We start from the raw sequence: 13,998 nt of genomic DNA on the forward strand, positions 1-13,998 counted from the left end.
AAACTAATTTCACACATATATTATTTAGTATATGTAAAGACAATATTAAATCAAGAATAGTCTGATGGGTGACAATATTAGCCTATCACTTGTGAATTATATATTATCCCTTGTGAATGATGCCCAGAATAAGAAACAGCTTTTTTTGTGTGACTTTTTAGAATCATAGTCGCACACCTCATGTAGCCTAGCCCATAGGCCTATATGTTTTGATAAGGTTTGTAACACAACTAAAGTGGCCAAATAACTTCTTAAAATTAAGCACATTAATCTGCTTTACAAGGGGTTTAGAGCCTAACTGGCATACATAAGCAGCGTGTGAGTTTCAAGTTTGGGGAAGATAATTTTCACCATTTAAAAATGCACCTTTATAATAAAAACATTACATGCGTAATCACATTTGCGGTCACTTTTGATAATGGTGTTTTCCCGCTAATGGAACATTCGCGCTTATAGCCTACTGCCATGTGCGCATTGCTTTGCTTATAATGTGAAGAAATAGCCTAATAGTTGATCACATTTTAAGCTAATCGTTCTGATCTATTTTGTCAGCCTCATTGCGCAAAAAAGTTTTTTGGGATGCTAGTGGTTGTGTTAATTTGGGATCTATTCCAAGGTGTCCCAGACTATGTTTGGAATATTTATTTCTCACGCAGTTAGGTCAACTTTTTTACTATGGGGGATAGTAGATTGACGTAGGCTAGTGCTTTTGCTGTTCGTTAGGCCTACTCATCTTGTTGGCTGACGAAAAGTAAATGTGGACAGTTCTTCCAATATCTTCAGTATGCACCTCGGAATTGGACAAGGACGCACGCAGTCGCATCCCCGAAGTGTCTGTCTTCACTTGTAGCCTGTGAGAGAGACCCGATCACGTGATGGAGAGCCATGCGAGTGAGAGGAGCTTCGGTGCACGCAGCACTCAGAGAGAAGGGAACAACGGCCACTGGCTACAAAAGGCATGGATGTTTTTAGTGTGCATTACGGCCAAAGGGGATGCCGCCGGGAAATTCGAGGCGTTATCAAGTGCTTGTCAAATTGTGAATGAGAGACTGATGAAGTGTGTACAGCCTGCGCAAAAAACAGTCGCATCATGCAGCCTTATAATGTATTAAAAATCTAAACATAAAGCCCAACCTTTGTAGAACAACTAAAGTTACATTAATAACTCTAAATTAAGCATAAAGGAATACCTTTATTTTTACATTTTTACCTTTAGTTTACATACCTATATTTATTTGTTAACTGCTCAACATGGAATAGCCGCATGTGCGCACTCCCTCATGTTTGGAGAAAATATCCTTTCTATTTTATTAAGCTTTTGTTCAATTGTATTCTTTAAACTATTAAATAATATAAGATAATGCCACAGAATTCTAACCAAATCTTGTCTGCTAAATTAACTAGTGTAGCCCACAGCCATATGGCCTAGCCAGATCAGGACCTAACATAAGGACACGTTCGTTGACGGACGGGTCAGACCAAGGCGCAGCGTGATATGCATACATGTTTATTCGAAACTTAAAAAACACAACGACAAAACAACAAACTAAACGAAATGTGAAGTCCAAGGTACACAAACAACATACCTTACACGGAACAAGATCCCACAACCCACTAGTGCCAATAGGCTGCCTAAGTATGGTCCCCAATCAGAGACAACGAGCGACAGCTGCCTCTGATTGGGAACCACACCGGCCAACATAGATCTATACCTACTAGATCTAAACATAGAAAATACAACATAGAAAATCACAACAAGGAATATACACACCCTGACTCAACATATAAGCGTCCTCTGAGTCAGGGCGTGACACATAAGGACAACTCACGAGTATGCTACTCTGTTCTTCTGAGATAGACAACATTTTCTTCATATCATGTTTCTTTAGACCTGTCTAAAATAAATAATGGATTTATTGTGAAGCTGTAGGCGATATTACATGGATTAATTATACTTTATTAAATGTAGATGTTCCAAAGGTCTGTTTCAGTGGCTTGTAGGTTATTAGCCACAATCAGTCATACCCACATAGATTTATAACTGTCACTTTAGTGTTAGTTTCTTTACATTTTGCATCATTCCATTACATAGTTTACCTTTCTTACCTCTGTCACGGTCGTGTGGTTGTTCCTGAGGATAGCTACTAATAGTGGATCATATTAGGCTAACGTATTACATGTTACGTAATAATTTGGGACGTGTAGCCTATTTTAATCATTATGGAACTCAGACCGTATGTAGCAGTTTAAACCTGGAGCCTGGCGCACGGTTCACGACTGGACTGTTGTCATCACAGTTCCATGATTAGTGAAAATTATTAGGGGAGATTTATAGGACTGCTATTGTACACTTTTCTCACCTTCCAATATGTCATGGATTTAACATTTTAATATGGCAACTTTCAGGATGAATCAAACCACTTTGATTCACCAATATATTTTTGTGCGTAAAGGCTCTCCAAAACATACATACCTTCCTAACACTAAATATTGCACAAGATCAACCAATTGGTGCTGAAAGGAGATGAATATGTGTGTATTTATATGGCTTTCTTTCATTGATCCCTAATATTCTGAACCGTTCTCTCCATATATTCTAGTGAGTCTGACAAAGAAAGTATCATTAATTGAACACCAAATTTAAAGGGATGGCTTTAGATAAATGTACTGAAAACCCTATTGAATGAAAACTCCACGAGAAAATCTGTTGGCCAGCAAGTGGGAGTGTTTTCAGCGGTTGAATTAAATGTATTCAGCGCGAGCAAGGGAACCGCACCTGCAAAGCCCGTTAAACACCTGCAAAGCCCGTTAAACACCTGCTTAACGTAAGTCTAAATATCAACTACTGAGAAGTGCGTAGTAAAGGCATGCGTAGGAAATGCGTAGATTTCCTAAGTCTGAATCAGACCCGATAAGAATAGTGCTCTGGATCACACATTGGAAAAGCTAACATAGACTGTATAGCTCAAGAACTGATCTGTACCTCTCAGACATTTTAAGAGCAGGACACACACACACATGCATGCACACACACACACACACACACACACACACACACACACACACACACACACACACACACACACACACACACACACACACACACACCCTACACTACACCCTACACTACACCCTACACTACACCCTACACTACACTACACCCTACACTACACCCTACACTACACCCTACCCTACACTACACCCTACTCTACACCCTACATCCTACACTATACCCTACACTACACCCTACACTACACCCTACACTACACCCTACACTACACCCTACACTACACCCTACACTACACCCTACACTACACCCTACACCCTACACTACACCCTACACCCTATACTACACCCTACACCCTACACTACACCCTACACTACACCCTACACTACACCCTACACCCTACACTACACCCTACACTACACCCTACACTACACCCTACACTACACCCTACACTACACCCTACACCCTACACTACACCCTACACTACACCCTACACCCTACACTACACCCTACACCCTACACTACACCCTACACCCTACACTACACCCTACACTACACCCTACACTACACCCTACACCCTACACTACACCCTACACCCTACACTACACCCTACACTACACCCTACACTACACCCTACACACTACACCCTACACTACACCCTACACTACACCCTACACTACACCCTACACTACACCCTACACCCTACACTACACCCTACCCTACACTACACCCTACAATACACCCTACACTACACCCTACACTACACCCTACACCCTACACTATACCCTACACTACACCCTACATTCTACACTATACCCTACACTACACCCTACACTACACCCTACACTACACCCTACTCTACACCCTACTCTACACCCTACATCCTACACTATACCCTACACTATACCCTACACTATACCCTACACTATACCCTACACTACACCCTACACTACACCCTACTCTACACCCTACATCCTACACTATACCCTACACTACACCCTACACTACACCCTACACTACACCCTACACTACACCCTACACCCTACACTACACCCTACACTACACCCTACACCCTACACTACACCCTACACCCTACACTACACCCTACACTACACCCTACACTACACCCTACACTACACCCTACACTACACCCTACACTACACCCTACACTACACCCTACACTACACCCTACACCCTACACTACACCCTACACTACACCCTACACTACACCCTACACTACACCCTACTCTACACCCTACACTACACCCTACACTACACCCTACACTACACCCTACTCTACACCCTATACTACACCCTACACTACACCCTACACTACACCCTACACTACACCCTACTCTACACCCTATACTACACAATCACCACACTACACCCTATACTTTGTTTTATAGGACCCAATGAGTGAACTTTTGAACTCAATCTGGTTTTAACTCCATCTGGTTTTAACTCCATCTGGTTTTAACTCCATCTGGTTTTAACTCCATCTGGTTTTAACTCAATCTGGTTTTAACTCCATCTGGTTTTAACTCCATCTGGTTTTAACTCAATCTGGTTTTAACTCCATCTGGTTTTAACCCCTAGGCATCATCGGTTATGCCCCGTATGTGAACAAGATCGTCGAGCAGTGGAACCTTCACGAGAACGATGACGATCAGCTATTCTACACAAAAATATACCTGGACCCTTTGCAGAGGGTGAGTAATGGTCCTGTGTGACTTAGTTGGTAGGCGCTAATGGCGCTAATGTAAGCACTCACGGTACTGTAAATCATCTGCGAAATAAAACCTACCCTTTACAGTTATATACCTGGAACCTTTACATAGGGTACGTTATATACCTTTTTAGCAGACGCTCTTATCCAGAGCGACTTACAGGAGCAATTTAGGGTTAAGTGCCTTGCTCAAGGGCACATCGACAGATTTTTCACCTAGTCGGCTCGGGGATTAGAACCAGCGACCTTTCGGTTACTGACACAACGCTCTTAACCACTAAGCTACCTGCCACCCATACCTGGACCCTTTACAGTAATATACCTGGACCCTTTACAGTAATATACCTGGACCCTTTACAGTAATATACCTGGACCCTTTACAGTAATATACCTGAACCCTTTTACAGTTATATACCTGGATCCTTTACAGAGGGTAGGTACTAAGGAATGTGCTTCATTATTTAAATAGACATGACACCATGGTAACTGGCAGTCTAACCAGACTAGTTATACTGCCACATATCCTCATAAAACACCTGAAAACAAACAAAAATATTACAAATTAACAGGCTGGACAATTACATTTTCTGAAAAGTACTCTTTCATTTTTCTGTTCTGTTGTCTCTGTGTTTTCAGGAGACATTGAACATTGGCTTGGACCACAAGTCTCAGATTTTCCAGAATTTAAATGGAGCAATAGGTGAGTTACCACAGAAGAAGCCCTGATTACTGTAAACTCTTAGATTAACATTTCTGAAATATATATTTTGTCTTTTAATAACCCCCTAAGGTCGATGTCATCAGGACTTTGAGTAATCTGATAAGTAAAAATAAATAAATCGATGTCCAAGCCCCAGCGGAAATCAAATTAGCATAATAAAAATATCCCCTATAAAAATCCATCAGTTTAAGATAGAGATATCCACCGCATCCACCTATGTCAGAGCTAAAGCAGTGTTTGTCAGACCATGAGACATCCTGAAAATCGGTCTTCTCACTAAATCGCCTTTAGCATCCGAACGGTTTCGCCTAAACACTAAACACTCTGAAGGTAATTGGTTGCACCAGATCTTATTTAGGGGCTTCAAAGCAAAGGGGGTGAATACATATGCACGCACCACTTTCCTGTTATTTATTTTTTTGAATTTCTTTTAACAAGTTATTTTTTTAATTTCACTTCACCAATTTGAACTATTTTGTGTATGTCCATTACATGAAATCCAAATAAAAATCAATTTAAATGACAGGTTGTAATGCAACAAAATAGGAAAAATGTCAAGGGGGATGAATACTTTTGGAAGGCACTGTATTCCAGGCATTTAGATATAAATTCCAGTCGTACTTTATCAAAAGTCAGCTATGAATACCAGGCCTGGTTTCCCAGATTTTTCATAGTGTTCTATTGTTTCCAGTACTTGCCTTATATTATCTCCAATGTATCTTCCATTTTAAAAAACCTGTCTGATTAGGATGAATAATATCGACAATACCTTTTTAATTCTATACATTTTGATATAATTTTTGCATGACAACACTGAAGTGTAAGGGGCCTACAATTTTTTTAATGGACTGGATCTTTATATTTATCTCTTGGTTCCTGTTTCAGTAATAATGAAATCAGACCTTCTTGTTGAGTATCTGATAATCAACCATTTTTATAGGAGTGTTCAAAACATGCTAATAACGGTAATCTGAGAACATCAAAAAAGGTTTGGTATACCTCCACTGGTATGCCATCCAGCCCTGGAGTTTTCCAGGACTTAAAGGCTTTAATTGCATCAAGAAGTTCCTCTGTAGTCTTTCTGTACAGCTGTTAATTTTACATGATTAATAGAAATAAATCCATACAATTAACTTCAGTTAGTGGAGGAGTCTGAAACGAAAACATATGCTTAAAGTATATGGAGATTGTTTAATGGGGTTAAATGTTTCCTGATCTTTCTTATAACGCTCAGATATAGGAGAAGACACTTCAGAACAAACTTCCTTTTGATATTTTTTTGGGAATATCTGTTCCATGTAGTGAATCTGTTATTCAATGTTTTTGAATGGGCTAATAGCAGTAAGGCCAAAAACACATTTTCACCAAATATATATCAATTTTTTTTTATACTTAATATTCTAAATCAAATAGCTAAATGATCATTAAAACAATGCCATGTATTTTAGTAGAACCCCCTACCCCGGCATAGACAGTTTAGACTCTAATGGGTTTTAAACTAATCTCAAACTGCTCTTTCTTATATCCAACACTGGCTGATTAAAATGAAACTCTTGAAGTGTTTATAGCTGTTGGAATTGTACTAATCTGTAAAAAGCAACTTAAGCATTTTCACAGAGAAATTTAATTTACAGCTACTGAGTTCTGTATCAGTCTGTTTTGCCAAAGAGCCACAGAGCCCGGACAGAGCCTGGACAGAGCCCGGACAGAGCCCAGACAGAGCCCGGATAGAGCCCAGACAGAGCCTTGTGACAGCCAGAGAGGGTTAGGGTTGCAAAATTCTGGTAACTTTCCCAAAATTCCCAGGTTTTCCAGAAATCCTGTTTGGAAGATTCCCATAATCAGAAGGGAATACACAGGAAATCCAGAGTCTTCCAACCAGGATTTCTGGAAAACCTGGGAAGTTTTTGAAAGTTAGCGTCATTTTGCTACCCTCGTTGGGTTTAGATAAGACAACAGGGTTCAGCATGCTGGCCCTGGACTATTCTAAACCCTGTTGTACTTCTGTTCTTTTCTCTCTCACTGCAGACGAAGTTCTCTTGAAGTTTGGAACGGAGAGAGTCCGAGTGAGAAACACTGTGTACGACACCCTGCCAGTGGTCGTCCATGGCAACGCAAACACCAAAGTGAGTAAGACAATATTAACATTTCCAACATGCCGGAACCATCCACGGCAATAACCACTTTCCTGGTGTCTGGGTACAGATCCATGATGCCCCCAGTTCAGAACCAGTTACCATCTCTGTTTCTGGAGAAAACAAAACCAGCCTTGTTGAATTAGCCTTGTTGAATTATGTCAGTGTTTCACATTTGTTAATTATGATAACAAAGGCATTCCTCTAGATCTGCCTGGAAGGCAGGCTTTCAGGCCGACTTTCTGAGCTTCCTGTCCAAATAGGCCTCATATAAAAAATATAAAAAGGCTTAGTTTAAAACAGTGTAAAACTCCCTGAAATTGTGAGAAATTGCAAAGGTCTTCTATGAAACGAGCTGTGTACTGACAGATCTCTAGAGGCAGGGATTCTGCAGAATTGTTGTTACGAGATTCTCTCCAAGCCAATAGATGACGCTGCTGTTATGTGTATCTGAGTGTGATACTAGATAGTACTAGTTAGCCAAGTTAGGAATTACTTACTATGCACTGAATGGAGCTGTATGCTACAGAGTGATGCTGAAGTAAATACTTTCTAATCAACATTACCTTGCTCTTAGTATAGAATAAACACCATACAAAACATATGTGAGGGGGAACGTTATGGGGTTCTTTAGAATCTGTATGGGGGGAACTTCTCTGGAATCCAGCTGGTCATTGTGTGGAGGAGTAAGGTCTGGCCAACATTTGGTAACAGTCCCTCCTCCTCACTCCCTGGTGCCCTTTCCCCCTCACTCCCTCCTCATTACTTCCATCTCTCTGTTATGATTTACCAGTATTAGAACCCAAATGCAGACAAGTACACCAAGCCAGAGAAGGTTTAACTCCCGCACACCAGAGAGAGAGCTACCTAGCAGCAGTAGGCCTAACACTCTCACTATACCTCCCTCCCTCCCTCCCTCCCTCGATCCCTACCAACCCCTCCCTCCCTCCGTCGATCCCTACCAACCCCTCCGTCGATCCCTACCAACCCCTCCGTCGATCCCTACCAACCCCTCCCTCGATCCCTACCAACCCCTCCCTCGATCCCTACCCACCCCTCTGTCGATCCCTACCACCCCCTCCCTCGATCCCTACCCACCCCTCCCTCGATCCCTACCAACCCCTCCTCGATCCCTACCAACCCTCCCTCGATCCCTACCAACCTCCCTCGATCCCTACCCACCCCTCTGTCGATCCCTACCACCCCCTCCCTCGATCCCTACCCACCCCTCCCTCGATCCCTACCCACCCCTCCCTCGATCCCTACCAACCCCTCCCTCGATCCCTACAGAACATATGAGCGGAGTGGAGCGGGAGCGAGCGTGGAGCGTGAGCGGACGGATTTTGAACAGAGCGCAGAGCGGCATTTTTAAAAGGACGGAGCGTCGCCCTATGTCCCGCTCCAATTTCGCTCGCTCACACCACCAGTCTGAAGCATGCTCAAGCCTGACCCAGAATCCATCTGTTTAATTTAATTTGTGTCGTCCATGAATTTGTATTTTATAGAGCGAGAGGAGCAGCAGCAGCAACAAGAGAAAAGGGTTGAGGAATTCAAAAGTTTATTCACTGCACGCAAAGGCCCAACCATAACAAGGGAGAGAAAAAGAGAGCTGGATGTAGCATTTTTTGAAATGATTTTCATGGACTATGAACCGCTGAGTAAAGGAGAACGCGAAGGGATGCAACACTTCGCCAGCGCAGCTCAACCGGGCTACACTCCCCCAAGAAACTATGATAAATCAGTACTTTACTTTGTCAAATTTACATCTGAGATGCCCCATTCACATGCTTCAGCTGGCGATCAAAAACGCCGTTAACAAGCACGACAACATTAATAGGCTGTTAGTGAAAGTCGGGCACCTGGTGAAAAGTGTACGCAAGAGCACAGAGGAAACCGACCAATTAGGTGTCCGCCCCACAAATGCCTGCGCCATTCGATGGAGCAGCCAGCTGCGGATGATTCAGTCGTTCATCCGGTTGTTCCAAAAAGACCCGTTATGGTAAAACAAACTCAAGTCTAATGTTGCTAACATCACCCTGAATCAAGTACGGCAGCTGACGCACCTTGTCAGTGTGCTGACACCACTAGCAGACCTCACAGACAAAATGCAGAAGGAGCTGGGGAACCTGGGGATGATCCTCCCTGCTGTCACAGAAATCAAATCCCTGCTCACCGATTACACTCACGCTGCACTTCCAATGGGCATCGCTGCTTTTGCAGAAACATTGGCAAACAACGTGTCAATTCGCTATGGAATATACTATACTGATTAACATCTCATTTTAGCGTCAGTGTTAGATCCCGTTTCAAGACAGAATGGATAATCCGAGATGAGTCTGTATGCAACAAATTCGGGGAGATAAAGTAAGGCTGTGGTTTAAGCTAAAAGTGAAATACATGCAGATTTTGTTCCTTTTTGGAGTGAGCGGGGGCGATTTGAGTGGAGCGCGATGCAAACTGCGTTGAGCGGTGAGCGATAATGAGCGGACTGGCCTGATGTGGCTTTGAGCGGGGGGAGCGGAGGGGTGAACAGCTCCGTGAGCGAGGAGCTGAGATTCTCACCGCTCCACTCCGCTCATATGCTCTGGATCCCTACCAACCCCTCCCTCGATCCCTACCCACCCCTCCCTCGATCCCTACCAACCCCTCCCTCCCTCCCTCGATCCCTACCAACCCCTCCCTCGATCCCTACCAACCCCTCCGTCGATCCCTACCAACCCCTCCTCGATCCCTACCAACCCCTCCCTCCCTCCCTCGATCCCTACCAACCCCTACGTCGATTCCTACCAACCCCTCCCTCGCTCCCTACCCACCCCTCCCTCGATCCCTACCAACCCCTCCCTCCCTCGATCCCTACCAACCCCTCCCTCGATCCCTACCAACCCCTCCCTTGATCCCTACCAACCCCTCCCTCGATCCCTACCAACCCCTCCCTCGATCCCTACCAACCCCTCCCTCGATCCCTACCCACCCCTCCCTCGATCCCTACCAACCCCTCCCTCGATCCCTACAAACCCCTCCCTCGATCCCTACCAACCCCTCCTCGATCCCTACCAACCCCTCCTCGATCCCTACCCACCCCTCCCTCGATCCCTACCAACCCCTCCCTCGATCCCTACCCACCCTCCCTCGATCCCTACCAACCCCTCCTCGATTCCTACCAACCCCTCCCTCGATCCCTACCCACCCCTCCTCGATCCCTACCAACCCCTCCCTCCCTCGATCCCTACCAACCCCTCCCTCCCTCGATCCCTACCAACCCCCTCTGTCGATCCCTACCAACCCCTCCCTCGATCCCTACCAACCCCTCCTCGATCCCTACCAACCCCTCCTCGATCCCTACCAACCCTCCCTCGATCCCTACCCACCCCTCCCTCGATCCCTACCAACCCCTCCCTCGATCCCTACCAACCCCCCCCTCGGTAGGGATCGAGGGAGGGAGGGAGGGGTTGGTAGGGATCGAGGGAGGGAGGGAGGGAGGTATAGTGAGAGATGGAAGTAATGAGGAGGGAGTGAGGGGGAAAGGGCACCAGGGAGTGAGGAGGAGGGACTGTTACCAAATGTTGGCCAGACCTTACTCCTCCACACAATGACCAGCTGGATTCCAGAGAAGTTCCCCCCATACAGATTCTAAAGAACCCCATAACGTTCCCCCTCACATATGTTTTGTATGGTGTTTATTCTAAACTAAGAGCAAGGTAATGTTGATTAGAAAGTATTTACTTCAGCATCACTCTGTAGCATACAGCTCCATTCAGTGCATAGTAAGTAATTCCTAACTTGGCTAACTAGCCTCTCCCTGTGGCCCTGCCTGGAGCCCCCAGGGACCCGAGTGTCTGCTGTTTCATTCATCAGCCTGTAAACCTGTACCAGCCGCTGTGGAGAAGTGTCAGTGAGTTATTAGAGTGAAGGCAGTGGGCTGGCTGGAGGCCTATCTCTTTTTATGGGAGGAAGATGGGGAGAGAGAGAGTGATTTCACTTTCTTTTTTGGGGAGGAGAATCCCTGGCTTCCAGTAATCACAACCACAAACACACGCCTCACACAGAGTTAACCTCCAACAGCTCTATCATGTATTAGTTGCCAGAGAATCTGTTGTTGTTTAGCCAAGACATGAATCCAAACACTAATATGGTTGTTAAATTGTTTCCAGTGTGTGCGTGTGCTATGGGGATATCTTTGATTGCATCACATAAAGTATATTTTTATTCTGATGAATTACTATGGGTCCAAACTGAAGTCCATTTCTGTCTCAGATCACTTAGAAACTAGTAAGTAGGGGAACACACTTCTCTTAGGGAGAGTGTGGCGCAGTGGCGCCGAGTGGCGCAGTGGTCTAAGGCACTGCATCGCAGTGGTCTAAGGCACTGCATCGCAGTGCTAGCTGTGCCACTAGAGATCCTGGTTCGAATCCAGCCTCTGTCGTAGCCGGGCTGCGACCGGGAGACCCATGGGGCGGCCGCACAATTGGCCCAGCGTCGTCCAGGGTAGGGAGGGAATGGCCGGCAGGGATGTAGCTCAGTTGGTAGAGCATGGCGTTTGCAACACCAGGGTTGTGGGTTCGATTCCCACGGGGGGCCAGTATGAAAAAAATTAAAATTATGTATGCACTCACTAACTGTAAGTCGCTCTGTATAAGAGTGTCTTGCTAAATGACAAAAAAAATAAAAAAGAGTGTATTAAACTTTAGCACCTGTAAAATTACACTGCAGCTAAATTCTGGGCAGTGACTTCAGACAGGGAGAATAATTACAGGCCATTTAGTCAGTGTAGATTTGAGAGGAAATGTTTATTGTGCGCTGGCCTTTAATCGTCTAATCTGAACTGTCCAGACTGACCATCCCACTAGGGTGAGTCCTACATTGCGCCCCATCAAAAGTAGTGCACTGTATAGGGAATAGGGTGCCATTCTCTGGTCTAAAGTAGTGCACTATATAGGGAATAGGGTGTCATTTGGAAACCACTGACCAGCCCTGTTGTGAATCACCAGGACACATGGACCAAACGCCAGCATGGAATATACTTCTCATCGGATGAAATCATCTTCTATTTGTAATATAAAGGATAATTAAACTTGAAAATAACCATGTTGTTTCTTTGATATTTCATATGAGGATCTATTTGTTCTTTGTTTCCTCCAGATGTATTTGAACTATCTGGGAAACTACATCCCCAACGCCTGGAATTACGAGAGAGGCTGTGCCGTCTGTGACCACAACATGGTGGATTTGTCTCAGCTCAAAGTGAGTTAATCTGACCAAGCCTGAGATTTCCTCCTCCTCCTTCCTCCTTCCTCCTTCCTCCTTCCTCTCCTCTCCTCTCCTCTCCTCTCCTCTCTTCTCTTCTCTCTCCTCTCCTCTCCTCTCCTCTCCTCTCCTCTCCTCTCCTCTCCTCTCCTCTCTTCTCTTCTCTTCTCTTCTCTTCTCTTCTCTTCTCTTCTCTTCTCTTCTCTTCTCTTCTCTTCTCTTCTCTTCTCTTCTCTTCTCTTCTCTTCTCTTTTCCTCTCCTCTCCCTCTCCTCTCCTCTCCTCTCCTCTCCTCTCCTCTCCTCTCCTCTCCTCTCCTCTCCTCTCCTCTCCTCTCCTCTCCTCTCCTCTCCTCTCTTCTCTTCTCTTCTCTTCTCTTCTCTTCTCTTCTCTTCTCTTCTCTTCTCTTCTCTTCTCTTCTCTTCTCTTCTCTTCTCTTCTCTTCTCTCTCTCCTCTCCTCTCCTCTCCTCTCCTCTCCTCTCCTCTCCTCTCCTCTCCTCTCCTCTCCTCTCCTCTCCTCTCCTCTCCTCTCCTCTCTCTCCTCTCCTCTCCTCTCCTCTCTCCTCTCTGGATTGAGGTCGGGAGATTGTGGAGGCCAGGTCATCTGATGCAGCACTCCATCACTCTCCTTCTTGGTAAAATAGCCCTTACACAGCCTGGAGGTGTGTTGGGTCATTGTCCTGTTGAAAAACAAATGATAGTCCCACTAAGCCCAAACCAGATGGGATGGCGTATCGCTGCAGAATGCTGTGGTAGCCATGCTGGTTAAGTGTGCCTTGAATTCTAAATAAATCACAGATAGTGTCACCAGCAAAGCACCCCCACACCATAACACCTCCTCCTCCATGCTTTACGGTGGGAAATACACATGCGGAGATCATCCGTTCTCCCACACCGCATCTCACAAAGACACGGCTGTTGGAACAAAAATTCTCCAGACCAAAGGTCACATTTCCACCAGTCTAATGTCCATTGCTCGTGTTACTTGGCCCAAGCAGGTCTCTTCTTCTTATTGGTGTATTTTATTGGTGGTTTCTTTGCAGCAATTCGACCAGGAAGGCCTGATTAACACAGTCCCCTCTGAACAGTTGATGTTGAGATGTGTCTGTGACTTGAACTCTGTGAAGCATTTATTTGGGCTGCAATTTCTGAGGCTGGTAAC

General features: G+C 44.9%; 1 protein-coding gene across 2 annotated transcripts in view; it reads left to right on the plus strand.

Moving 5' to 3' along the window:
- LOC121569958 (procollagen-lysine,2-oxoglutarate 5-dioxygenase 2) overlaps positions 1-13,998 on the plus strand; it is a 94,249-nt gene that overhangs the window by 37,981 nt on the left and 42,270 nt on the right. For both annotated transcript variants that reach the window (XM_041881323.2, XM_041881324.2), the window contains exons 5-8: positions 4,607-4,719; positions 5,373-5,436; positions 7,486-7,583; positions 12,732-12,833. In XM_041881323.2, coding sequence (XP_041737257.1) covers positions 4,607-4,719; positions 5,373-5,436; positions 7,486-7,583; positions 12,732-12,833 — 377 coding nt within the window. The remainder of the gene's footprint in view (positions 1-4,606; positions 4,720-5,372; positions 5,437-7,485; positions 7,584-12,731; positions 12,834-13,998) is intronic.

The sequence above is a fragment of the Coregonus clupeaformis genome, chromosome 7, assembly GCF_020615455.1.
Source record: "Coregonus clupeaformis isolate EN_2021a chromosome 7, ASM2061545v1, whole genome shotgun sequence".
Taxonomy (NCBI): Eukaryota; Metazoa; Chordata; class Actinopteri; order Salmoniformes; family Salmonidae; genus Coregonus; species Coregonus clupeaformis.